This window comes from Ruditapes philippinarum, unplaced genomic scaffold, assembly GCF_026571515.1.
Source record: "Ruditapes philippinarum isolate M1 unplaced genomic scaffold, ASM2657151v2 ctg6063_1_1_1_1, whole genome shotgun sequence".
In the NCBI taxonomy this organism is placed as follows: Eukaryota; Metazoa; Mollusca; class Bivalvia; order Venerida; family Veneridae; genus Ruditapes; species Ruditapes philippinarum.
The window spans coordinates 38,872-52,438 of NW_026865390.1; the positions used below are offsets into that span (position 1 = coordinate 38,872).

Sequence of the window (13,567 nt, forward strand, 5' to 3'; positions counted from 1 at the left end):
TGACTATTATTAGTGCTTGATAGTAATAAATATGGCAAAAAAACATCAACAAAACATTCAAGCAGTGTACAGCGTTGCATAGAAAGTGTGATATGTATCCCAAGCATTAAGACTTTACGACTTACTTAATAAACATTTTTTATTTTTAGTTGGTACACTATATATAAATTCATTCTCCTGAGAAAAGTTAAGAAATACAATAACAGACCTTTAAAATTGCAATGTGTAAATGCCCATCAGCATTGCTATTCAGAAATTATGAGTCATTACATAGACATCATAATTACAAGGTAGGACATTGTCTTTGAGGTCATAAGTTAGGACATTATCTTGGAGGTCATAAGTTAGGACATTATCTTGGAGGTCATAAGTTAGGACATTATCTTTGAGGTCATAAGTTAGGACACTGTCTTTGAGGTCATAAGTTAGGACATTGTCTTGAAGGTCATAAGTTAGGACATTGTCTTTGAGGTCATAAGTTAGGACATTATCTTTGAGGTCATAAAATTAGGACATTGTCTTTGAGGTCATAAGTTAGGACATTGTCTTGAAGGTCATTAGTTAAGACATTGTTTTTGAGGTCATAAGTTAGGACATTGTCTTTGAAACGAAAAATTGTCCCAGTTTTGGTCTTTAAACTGCTTTCAGATTTAATATTTTCAATGAAAGGCAGCCAGATCTTACAGCAAATGAGTTTAAAAAGTTGCGCTAAAAATTGACAGCATCATTATTGGTTAATAACATAACACAATTCTTTTTGATATTTCTTTACTTTCACTATTCATGATCACAGCACTTATTATACGAAATAATATACATCAATATCACAAACTTCACTAGAATACACAAGGATACATAATCCTACCATTAAACAACAACAGAGTGTCTGCAGGAATTATTCAAATGTTTGTTCTCTATTTAATTTAAAGCCTTTGTCAGGTAATCTAAAGTTTTTCACAACATAACGTATTTGTTTATCTAAAATTATTTAAAAGACACACTAGCACCTGTTATAATAAATTATTTATCATTCCAAGCTCCTACCATTTAATAGCCAATGCATTTGTCATCTTTTCCACCTCATGGTATTGTGTATGTAACATTTGTTTACACTTTTTACTGTCCGTTCCACCTAACCAGTCAGAATAAAGATTTTGAACATCAGACTGTGTCCATGGATTTACAGTTTGTACTGAGTTATAAAGTTCTGTAACTTGAACCAGTCTGTCTTTGGGAGTAATCTCCCCTTCTGGTCTAATTTGGCCACCACCATTTGTACAGCCTGATGGACAGGCCATAATTTCAACAAAATGATATGGACATTTTCCACGTTTGATTTTTTGCACAATATTTTGAATGTTTCTGAAACCATAGGCTAGAGCCATTTTAAATGGTGGTTTGCCTTCTGTTTCTATAGTAACTTCTTGAAAATCTTGATTTCTGTAAAGAAAAAAATCATAAAAGAGAATTACCAATGAAATAAGATAAAAATGCTATTTTGAAATTTGCCATTGTGTTAAATAGGTAAACTAGAAATGTCCATAGGACACGGATGCCCCCACACACCACTGTTCTGTCAATCTTATGACTCTAGGTCAAATATTTTTTGGACTACATGTGCCACAAGTTGAAAACTAAATATCAACAAAGGGCCATAATTCTGTTAAATTTGGTCACAGCAAAAATTCCTTCCTTTACTACCATCTTCACATTAAGGTTGTTAATCCCTGGAAGTTTAAGCAAAATCTGCCATCCGGTTTAAGAGGAGTTGCGTTCACAAAATTTCTACAAAGTATATAATGAAAAAATCAACAAAGGGCCATAATTCTGTAAAATTTGGTTGCAGCAAAAATTCCTTCTTTTACTGCCATCTACACATTAAGGTTGTCCATCCCTGGAAGTTTAAGCAAAATCTGCCATCCGGTTTAAGAGGAGTTGCGTTCACAAAATTTCTACATAGTATCTAGTGAAAAAATCAACAAAGGGCCATAATTCTGTTAAATTTGGTCGCAGCGAAAATTCCTTCCTTTACTACCATCTACACATTAAGGTTGTTCATCCCTGTAAGTTTAAGCAAAATCTGCCATCCCGTTTAAGAGGAGTTGCGTTCACAAGATTTCGGGACGTACGGACGGGACGGACTGACAGACTGACGGACAGACAAGTGCAACGCTGTATGCTCCCACATTGTTGGGGCATAAAAACACTATTGGTCAGCACACAAAATACAGGGCTGAAGGACCCACATGACTTTCGGACAAACTTCATGGCTGAAATTTAAAACAGGTCCTGGATTCAGGTTCATTTTTGTTAAAACTTTCTTTTAATCATAGGATAGATTTTCTCTAAATGATATGCATAAGCCCCTCCCCTACAAATAAAGCACTTTGCTTGGTTGTAACTGAATGTGCTAAGTTTCTCAGATTTTCAATAATCTTTTACAATTTAATGATGTTTTCCAGAGTTTTCATACAGACATATAGGCAAAATTGAAACTGTTCTAGAGAATTATTTTAAACTTGGCAAGTTGTTAGAATATAATAATAAAAACATTTTAAGGGAAAAAAATTGGGGGGCACTGCCCTCATTTTTGAGTTATCTACCAGTGAATTGGACTTTTTTGCTTAAATTAGGGGCAGATAATTCACAATAAAGATACAGGTAAACAAACCTATTTGTTTGCTTATTTAATAGAGTTGACTCCTGTTTGTGTCAATGGTGCAAAATATTAATAAAGAATAAATAGAGGATTGGCTTTTTTCCCCTTCGCTTTATTGTAACCCATTAATAAAGTGGGATTTAAAACCTTATACACCTGTCCTTAATTGACATTTGATTAAATATATAAAGTTTATACCTGAGTGTTTTATATTTTAGATTATCCACTGTTACTCCAAGGATTTCCTGGGCAGCATACCTAGCAATATGTTCCAGATAACCGCCCGATCCACCTCCTATATGACTCACAATGGATGCACTCCCAAACCTGAAAATACACAAGTTCATGTACAGCTGGTTAAATTTTACACATTCTTGATGTATTGTAACATATTCCGGCAAGTTTTGACATACGGTCAAAATTTCAAACATGATATAACATTTGAACATGAAATTTACCACAAAATTTACAGTTATGAATTTTATGTTAGAAAAAGACCTCTATAAGCATTGTATGCTTTCGGGTCTAATCCTATATCAGCATTGTATATCATGTAACTAATGATTGTGTTTAATATATGTTTGTGTGAAAATGTTTGAAGTAAAATATGTTTAAACTAACAGTAAGTGAAAGGCGTAAAGACAAATAACCCAATTACCAATAAACATAGAAATAACATAAATAGCAAGGTATGGCAGATGGTCTTTTAAAGAATGATAACTGATGCCATTTTTTTTCCTCAAGCACAATTCTAATCAGATACAGTGGCAAAGGTTTGGAAAAACTGGTTGAAAACCTTGAAGAATCCAAGTACATAATTAATGTAAATATCTTAAGTGCACCATGATTATATGGCTTAAAACATGTTATTCTGGTTATATATCAGACAAAGGAAATGAATATAATTATGAAGGAATTCAAAAAAGTTTTAAAATACTTACAAAGTATCTAAAGGAAAATCTTCAATATCAGATAGGAATGTACCTTCCTTTTGCAACATCAAGTCTACTTCACCTGAATAAACAGAAAAAAAATGCAATTAACTTCTTTTAAAAGTGTGATTTTTACTGTGATAAAAAGAATATTATATTCGTGTAAGTTCTTTACAATACAGTAACACAATGGCAAATTAAGATTTTAATCACTGTTATAAGAAAAAATTCTGGAAAAAGACGAAATTGTAACCTTAATTGATGTAGATTGTGAATTTTTGCAGAATTGTTAATGGGTCCATTGGACCCGTTCCGAAAATTGTGAAACACCCTTCGTGATTGTGAATGGGTTCGTTATTCGGAACCACTTTTATAAGGAAATAAATTGCTGATAATAAGCCCTTACAACTCGTCCAATTTTTAATCTGGACAAAACTATCCAGTTTTCCAAAAACTATCAGTTTTCCAAAATTTTCAAAATAAGAATTGACTTAATAATTAGTGCAGACCAAAATCTAAACTCACAGATTGCCTGTTGATCTAGCTCTGCACTGGTCACATGGTTGAATAATTATGAAGATTTTAAATAAGTTAAAAGTCCCAGTATAAATCAGTTGCAAATTTAACAGTGTAAGTTATAGCCTGAGCGGCATTGCAACTTTTATATAGCAAACAAGTGCTTGCAAAATGTTCATTTTAGCTCTTATAAATGTTTATTTCAATTTTATAAAAGATCACATTCCTGGTGTAATAAAAACTAAAAGAATATAAGTGTAATGATCTGACTAATTTATATAAACCTGATGTTATAACACAATCCACATCTCTGGTACTGTAAATATCACTGTAGAAATCTGGGCGTGAAGCCTCTAATTTTTTATCAAAACATGGCATCACACTGACATGGTAGATCTGGGCTGGGGACTTTGACAGACGCTTTGCAAAATAATCCTGGAATTAGGTTAAAACATTTATAATTAAAATATTATAAAACAAATACTGCTGACCTTTGATCATTGAAGATAATTTCTAAACAAAGATATGAATCAAAATATGGATTGAAATTGAGATCCGTAATTCTTAATTTTGGAAACTGTAATAAACAGAAAAACAGTTCATGTATGTAATCAGCATATACCCATACTGAATTTTAATATTAACAAGCAATTATCATAGTATTGCAAGCAATCCATAAGTCCCCTACCGGTAAGAGCCCAAGCAACATTCTGAAGGGCCATTGGCCATTCACTTAGGTTCCTATTTTAAGTAAATTTGTTGAAAAAGTTCTTTAAAAGTGATCACAGGAAACAGTTTTTATGTACAGACAGACAGACTGAAGGACACTCTAAAGTTAATTTTTAAACATCCCTGTTATCAAAATATAACATTTTTTAAAATCCTATCATGATTGAAGAAGTTGGAGTAAAAATTACCAATTTCTCAAAAAAAGTCTAAGTTCAAAAGGGGCATAATTCTGGAAATAGTCTTGCTAGAGTATTGAACACTCACAAATGTTGAGTGACAATAAGAACCATTTATATGAAGTTTGAAGTAGATACATTCAGAAAAAGAAGTTATTAAAAAAAACAATGTTTTTTTCATGAAAATTTTAAGTTCAAGGGAGGTAATTCTGATAATTTTTGTGCTAGAGTTGTAAACCTTGTCACATATGATGTGGTTGATGACAAGCAACTTATATTTTAAGTTTGAAGAAAATACCTTAAGAAATAAAGAACTTATAGTGAAAAAACTTAAAAACTAGAATCAGAAATCTTGAAATTCAGTCTATTTGTTGCCATAGCAACCAGAATTTTCAACATAGGAAGATAAAAAAGGATGTGCATAATTTCCATACTGCCATCTACCCATATGTCAAGTTTCATAAACATATTTTCAGTACTTTTTGTGTTATCACTGGATCTAGGTTATGTGTAAAATTTGCCATATTTTCAGTCTATTTGTTGCCATAGCAACCAGAATTTTCAACATAGGAAGAAAAGAAAAAGACGTGCATAATCTCCATACTGCCATCTATCCATTTATCAAGTTTCATAAAAATATTTTCAGTACTTTTTGCGTTATCGCGGGATCCAGGTTATGTGTAAAATTTGCCATATTTTCAGTCTATTTGTTGCCATAGCAACCAAAATTTTCAACATAGGAAGAAAAGAAAAAGACGTGCATAATCTCCATACTGCCATCTATCCATATATCAAGTTTCATTAAAATATTTTCAGTACTTTTTGCGTTATCGCGGGATCCAGTTTTGTGGACGGACGGACGGACTGACGGACGGACAGACGGACGGAGGGTCAACCTAAAGTCCCCTCCGGTAAACCGGTAGGGGACTAAAAATCAGATTTTCCACAAGTATCAATTTTCGCTCTATAAATTCACATGCTCTTAGCATCATTAAAAAAAAACAGTTAATATACTCGGTTCCAAAAGAAATTGTGCACTTTTTCATATTGTATATTTAGAAAATTAGCAGATGTTTCTTTTGCAAATTTGGCATTGTTAGTCCTAAGTAAACAATACATCGATCCAATGTAAAATCTATCTTGTGCTGGCACGGAATTTTCGCTTTATATGGCAATACATAATATAGCATAATTTTCACGTGCAGTCCGAGGCGAAGGTACATGTCACAGGAACTGTGTATAGACATAATCCTTATACCCACTACATAGGGAAAAACACATTTGATTTCACAGCGCTTGTCACTGAACATGCCTAGACTGAATCAAAATCAGCGAATTCAAGCATTAACAATGCTTGCTCGTGGCGACAACGTCTCCAACGTCAGTAGAGCGTTTGGTTGTCACAGAAACACAATATTTCGGTTGCACCAGTGTTTCCAGCAAACAGGTTGGGTAGCAGATCGCCCTAGACCCGGTAGACCGAGGGTTACAAACCCTTGAACAGACATGTTCATTACGTTGACGCACCATCAACGTCGTTTTCAAATGGCGACAAGTTCTGCAAGGCAGTATGGTATCAGCAAACAGACAGTGTTGCACTGCCTCAGGCAAGCCGGCAACCCATTCGGCCAAGGAGGCCCTGTGTGGGACAAGTGCTTACAGCACGTCATCGAGCTGCCAGTTTGCAGTGGGCACAACGTCATTTCCGTTGGGGGCGACCTAGTACATTCTCGAGACAAAATCGTATCCTAATGACACCGGAATTTAAAGTTTAAAGTCACGATTATAATGTACATGTTTGATCTTGATTTTGGTACCAAATACGTGGACATTAAGCATAATGGGCAATGGAAAAAAAAAGGCCGAAAAAAAAGTGCACACATTTTTTTTGGAACCTAGTATACAACACAGCATCATTAATATCAGATAAATAGAGTGATGTCTTATTGCTTACACAAAACAAAACAGAAATGTGAACTAAAATAATTTCCTCTAAATTTAAATCACTGACAAAATCACAAAAATCTCCTGTATGCAAATATATAGCTTAATACATGTATACGTATCTTATGTTTGAGTTAATTATACAAGTAAATATATAACCTGTTATATGGTATGTTATATTTGAGTCAATTAAATAAGTAAGGATGTCTCTTTGTTTCAGTGAACATAACAAACAGCTTTGAAATGCTACTTGACTATAAAATCACATGGTACACACATTGAGTTTTTATCCGACTCAGTCATATGTTACTGATACAGGGCTTGTGAGACACAGAGCTGTGTCCTAAATCCTAAATACCAAGCTATAAATCCTGAATACCAAGCTATAAATCCTAAATACCAAACTATAAATCCTGAATACCAAGCTTTGAATTTACTTGTACAACTTTTTAATTATCTTTGGTACAACCAGGTTAGGAATCAAACCCGTGACATCTTGCACACAAAACTGTCATTGTGCCAAAGATCAACAGCTGTAATTTTGAATAAAATAATGAGTACCTTCACAATAGATCCCATAATTTGTTGAGGTGACTTTACTTTACTGATGTAAGGCAGTATATAGGAACCATGTGTCTTCTCTGCATAACATATCCAACCTGAATAACACAAGTTAAAAAGCATTCAGTTTGAACATTTAAGCCAAATTGAAAAAACAACTTCTGTCAGCTTATATAAGTCACTTTTTTAGAAATAACCAGAACATGAAAACATGGTCATGACCCAAGAAAGACTTGAATCTGGCTTAGATCTCAAACACATAAGATAAGAGGCTGGTACCTTAGTTAATAAGCCACTGCTATCATAAAGCTGAAATTCATTTTCATATACACAATCAATCCATGCCAATTGTGAAATACAGGTTACATTTAGAAAAACCTATGAAATGTTACATAAATCAAGGCAAAATTACAGTAGACAACGGTCTGAAACCACAATTTCTTCTGTAAACTTGTTGAATATCTTCACATTATTAAACAAGAGGGCCATGATGGCCCTGAGGTCGCTCACCTGTATATAGCCCCCCCCCCCAACCCCCCCCCCCAACGTTGCAGGGCCAATTTAACCCAAGGGCTTTTATTTGCACAAACTTGGTAGACACATCTAAGCTCTAGCTCATTGGGCTTTTTAAAAGAAGATTTTTTTAAAGTTTTTACTATACACATATAGTTAAAAACAATGACACCCCTGGGGCCGGGCCAGTTTTGACCCCAGGGCTTTTATTTAAACAAACTTTGTAGACACTTACTAGAAGATGTTTCATGCTTAATATCTAAACTCTAGCTATTTGGGTTTTTTCAAAGAAGATTTTATGTTTTTGCTATACACATATAAAGAAAATCAATGACCCCCGGGGCGTGGCCAATTTTGACCCCAGGTCTTTTATTTGAACAAACTTTGTAGACACTCACTAAAAGATGTTTCATGCTTAATATCTTAACTCTAGCTATTTGGGTTTTTTCAAAGAAGATTTTTTAAGTTTTTGCTATACACATATAATGAAAATCAATGACCCCCGGGGCGGTGCCAATTTTGACCCCAGGGCTTTTATTTGAACAAACTTGGTAGACACCTATTAGAACATGTTTGATGCTAAATATCTTAGCCATAGCTCTTTGAGTTCTTTAAAAGAAGATTTTTTAAGTTTTTACTATATGCATATAGGGAAAATCAATGACCCCCCGGGGCGGGGCCAATTTTGACCCCAGGGCTTTTATTTGAACAAACTTGGTAGACACTCACTAGAAGATGTTTCATGCCAAATATCTAAGCTCTAGCTCTTATGGTTTTTTAAAAGAAGATATTTAAAGTTTTTTCTTTCGGTTGCCATGGCAACCAGAGTTCTGCATGGAATTAAATTCTTTGAACAATTTTTAAAGGTGACCACCAAAGGAACATTCCTGTGAAGTTTGGATGAAATTGGCTTAGTGGTTTATGAGGAGATGTCATTTAAAGTAAAAGTTTACGGACGGACGGACGCCGGACGAAAAGCGATCACAAAAGCTCACCCTGTCACTTTGTGACAGGTGAGCTAAAAATCAACATCCTTTGCATAACAAGAGGAACAACTCACCAGGACAGGCAGAAGCTAACATAGGAAATGCTGCTGGTGTAACTTCGGATTCTTTATAACGATTTACAAATTCTCGACAACTCTCTATCAAACTGAATCCTCGAGCAAACGTAGTGTCTAGCACATAATGTACACCTGAAATAAAACAACATTCAAACTGTTCCACTACACTTCGATCTTCATAATCTTTTTAGCTTTAATCATCTGAATTTTTGGATATGATAAAAGCAGAAAACCTCATGCTAATTTTCATGGAAATTTTGAAAATGTATTTAAAATTAGAATATTGTGAAGTAACCAATAGGAATCAATTTACACATTACAAACATCACTCACAATCCACATAAATTACCAATATGAGGTCAAGTTATTCCAAAACAGCCTTTACTGCATTAGTAATGCAGTAGAAAGATGGTCATTAATACTGAAATCATTTATCGCATATCACATGTAAATTATTATTAAATCTTGAATCTTTTTTACTTTTCCTAAGATCTTAGTACATTTTTCGTCAGGTTTGATTTTATTTAAATATCTCGACTCATCTGGAGGTATGCAGCTGTAATACTTATATTACTTAATTTGCATAGAGCGCAAATGGCAATCATTAATTTCATAACCTGGACAGACTGCATGGATTTAAAGACTGTCTTGGCTCTATACACGTGGCAGAAGCTTTGCTGCTTTGATTCCAACATTGTAAGGACTACCTTTACTGAGTGTTGAAACCATCTATGCATCTCTGTCCTACATGTATACAAAGAAGGCTTTCGGCTGTTCCTACTTTTTATATCTTTATGCCAATTCAAAATCTTACAATCCATTCATACTCACTGATCTAAATTCAACTTTAACTTATTACTTTAAAACTCATATCTGTAAAGCTGTAAAGTTAATAAGTGAATACTTAAAACTTTTAAGCAATTTTTGACTTCCCAAGCCCTTTCTGATAGCTTTAAAGATAAGGTGCCACTATGTGCATTTTTTCAGCAAATGGTGCATAGGGACACATATCAACTTAAGGTAAGTTTCTCAGTCATTAACCTTAGACCTTTAACAATCCTTAAATCTTCTTAAGACTTTTACAGTCTAACAAGACCTCTAAGTTCTTACATAACTATATTGTTATAACCCTATAAAAGACAATAACACTAACCTAGTTTTTTGAAGAATGCTGTTAGTTTGTGTGTAGCTTCTGTCATATTGAGGTTATATTTAGCTGCTAGAGAAGCTCGGGCCTGCGGACACACTGATATCACTACAATCTTCTCTTCATCTGACTTGCCATCCTGTATTATAACACAAAATATTACAACCTCTTATTTTTATGTTCTAATTTAACAATATAAAATGTTTGCTTGTTTGTTTATTTAATGTTTGTTTCATTTTACGCCTTTCCCCAACAGTATTTCAGTCATATAGGCTGGTAGTTTCCTAACCATCGTTCCTGGAGAGTTACACCAGTACTAGACTACCTTCCTCCACGCTAAACTACCAAAGCATCTCCCGGGGATCGAACCCACGCCAAAGAGGTAACTGGATTAGAAGTCATTGACTCTAACCCCTCGACCACGGAGGCGGTATTAATATAAAACAAGCATTTGATAGTATTGCGGGCAATACAGTAGTCCCCTACCGGTCCCTCAAAAAGTTCTTTAATTGTCATACACTCCTGTGTATTGCCATTTATAATGAATTTGAGGATGAAGTCTGTATTTGAAAATATCAACCACAAAACATAATAAAATAAGTTTGTCTATATCACAGTAATGTGTTAAGTTTCCATGCTTAGTAAGGAAATTATGTTTATACAACCTTGTCATATTATTACGATGTGGGATTTTAAAGTAAATCCTATAAGGAATGAAGAAGTTGAAGTGAATATACCAGTTTCTCGAAAAAAAACTAAGTTCAAGGGGGACATAATTCTGGAAATAGTCTTGCTAGAGTATTTAACCTTCTCAAAAATGTCGAGTGATAATAAGAAACATATATATGAAGTTTGAAGTAGATACATTAGGAAATAAAGAAGTTATTTAAAAAAGACAACATTTTCCCCCTAAAAAATCTAAGTTCAAGGGCGGTAATACTGATATTTTTTGTGCTAGAGTTATAAACCTTGTCACATATGATGTGGTTGATGACCAGAAACTTATATTTAAAGTTTGAAGTAAACACCTTAAGAAATAAAGAACATATAGTGAAAAAGCTGAAAAATTTAAATCAGAAATCTTGAAATTCAGGCTATTTGTTGCCATAGCAACCAGAATTTTCAACATAGGAAGAAAAGAAAAAGATGTGCATAATCTCCAGACTGCCATCTACCCATATTTCAAGTCTCATAAAAATATTTTCAGTACTTTTTGAGTTATCACTGGATCCAGTTTATGTGTTAAATTTGCCATATTTTCAGACTATTTGTTGCCATAGCAACCAGAATTTTCAACATAGGAAGAAAAAAAAAGACGTGCATAATCTCCATACTGCCATCTATCCATATATCAAGTTTCATAAAAATATTTTCAGTACTTTTTGCGTTATCGCGGGATCCAGTTTTGTGGACGGACGGACTGACGGACTGACAGACAGACAGACGGACAGACAGACGGACGGACGGAGGGTAAACCTAAAGTCCCCTCCGGTTAAACCGGTAGGGGACTAATAAGAGGATATTGAATGAGTGTGAAACTCAATGAAAAAACAAATATAAACAACATGTTCAATTAATTAAGTATTGAAGCTACACGAATACAGTATCACATTTTTTTGTTTACAAATAAAGAGTCATTTTTCATTGACGCCCAATAAGTGTAAAATGGACATTGGGTTTGGTTTATACAGACTTTATTTTAGTTTGATTATGTAGGAAGCTATAAGCTTATAGACACACTTTTGAATGCCTACATTTGCGCACTTTAACGCTATGTTTGTATATAATGCAAATGATGTCACATCAAGCTCATTATGTTGGGTGAAAAGGCGAAATTTTAGTATTTAATCGTTCAAGCGCCTTGTCCGGTATATACAGGAATACAGTATATAATATGGTGCTCCAACACCTTTTAGTCTCACTAATAAAACGTAACCTTCTGTAAAAATATTACCTTCTGTAACTGATTATTTTCTTGCAGTATCCTATACAGCTCATCTTGACTTTGTTGAGTTATAAGTACACTTTCTGCAGAAGTTATACATCCACTACATGCCAGGCAATCGTTCAATGTGATCTGTGCTTTCTGTAGCTTCGTTTCCTTTCCTCCCTGTAAAGATGAACTTTTCATTTAGTTGAAGCATATTTATATAATATTCTGAATTTGAGTATCGGATTTGACCTGCTTTGATCAGAGGTACAGTCTATTTAAAGTTACTATGACTTCAATATCAAAATACATAAATCAAGCTATCAACAGTATAGAGCCTTGTTAGTCCAACTAATTGTACTGTGTGATGAGATATTGTGCTATTTTGTGTCTGGGCAATATTGGCACGTCAATATATTTTGACTAAAAGCCTTGTCAAAGTGCATGGATATGTTCATAATTCAGCCTGCTAAAGGTCACATGGCCACTTTTCTGGTTGAGGAAGAACTCTCCCTGGTGCCCTTTGGTGAATTACTTAAGGCACAAGCAAGCATGTTGAGTAGAACCAATGATTTTCATTCGGCTAGCCAATACAGTGTATTAGCTAATCCAAGGTCCATTGTCCAATTCAAATTTACTGCAGTTAAGAACTAATGATTTTTACAGTCAGGAATGCTAAGCAGTTTCACACAAACCATTTTTTATCAGTTTATAGTTTTCAAGTTATGATATTTAGTATAAGTGATCTTGACCCTTGCACTTAACGTCCTTAACCAGCTGAATTGATGGGCTTCCATTTTCAGATTGGTTTTAACATATTTAAGCTAGATTGTGAAACAAGTTCTTGCAACTTACGGGTATATTAATCACTTTCGAGTCCACTTCCTGAAACCAACCAGTACTGGTGTCATGTGAAGAAAAACAGTCATGACCCGATTAGGGCTCGAACCCATAATACCTGAATTGAGAGGCAGACACCTTAACCACTAGGCCACCAGGACCTCTAGGTCAAGGTCAAAGGTAAAATAAATACTGACCTCTGACACATTAAAGTAACTGCCATCATCTTCTATCCGAATTTTCCCCACTTTCCCAGCAGTCCTGTCTATCTTAACTGGCTTTATACATTCCTGAAAATACAACGTAAATAAGAATTTTATTCTGCGTTCATATAAATACACTATAGTAACTATATGTATACAAAACAAGAGCTGTCACAGGAGACTGTAAGCCAAGCTCTACTAATAAAATACTGGACGCAGTAAGGAGGACAAAACTATGAAAGAAAAATCAATTATGTATAATAATGTATTAAGTTATAGTAAAAAATAACATTTGTTAACATAAAAATTCCAAGATCAAGGGGAAATAATTTTAGAAATAGTCACGCTAGAGTT

The 13,567-nt window shown here is 34.2% G+C and overlaps 1 protein-coding gene across 1 annotated transcript; it reads right to left on the reverse strand.

Moving 5' to 3' along the window:
- Positions 1–751: 751 nt before the first annotated feature.
- LOC132728802 (cytosolic Fe-S cluster assembly factor narfl-like) lies at positions 752–13,300 on the reverse strand (the record flags this gene model as incomplete). Its single annotated transcript, XM_060714473.1, is given in 9 exon segments — positions 752–1,440; positions 2,858–2,986; positions 3,601–3,673; positions 4,392–4,542; positions 7,518–7,615; positions 9,091–9,225; positions 10,247–10,379; positions 12,195–12,350; positions 13,208–13,300. Coding segments are annotated over 9 exon segments (1,368 nt in total), but the record flags the coding sequence as incomplete, so codon positions are not given.
- Positions 13,301–13,567: the final 267 nt, after the last annotated feature.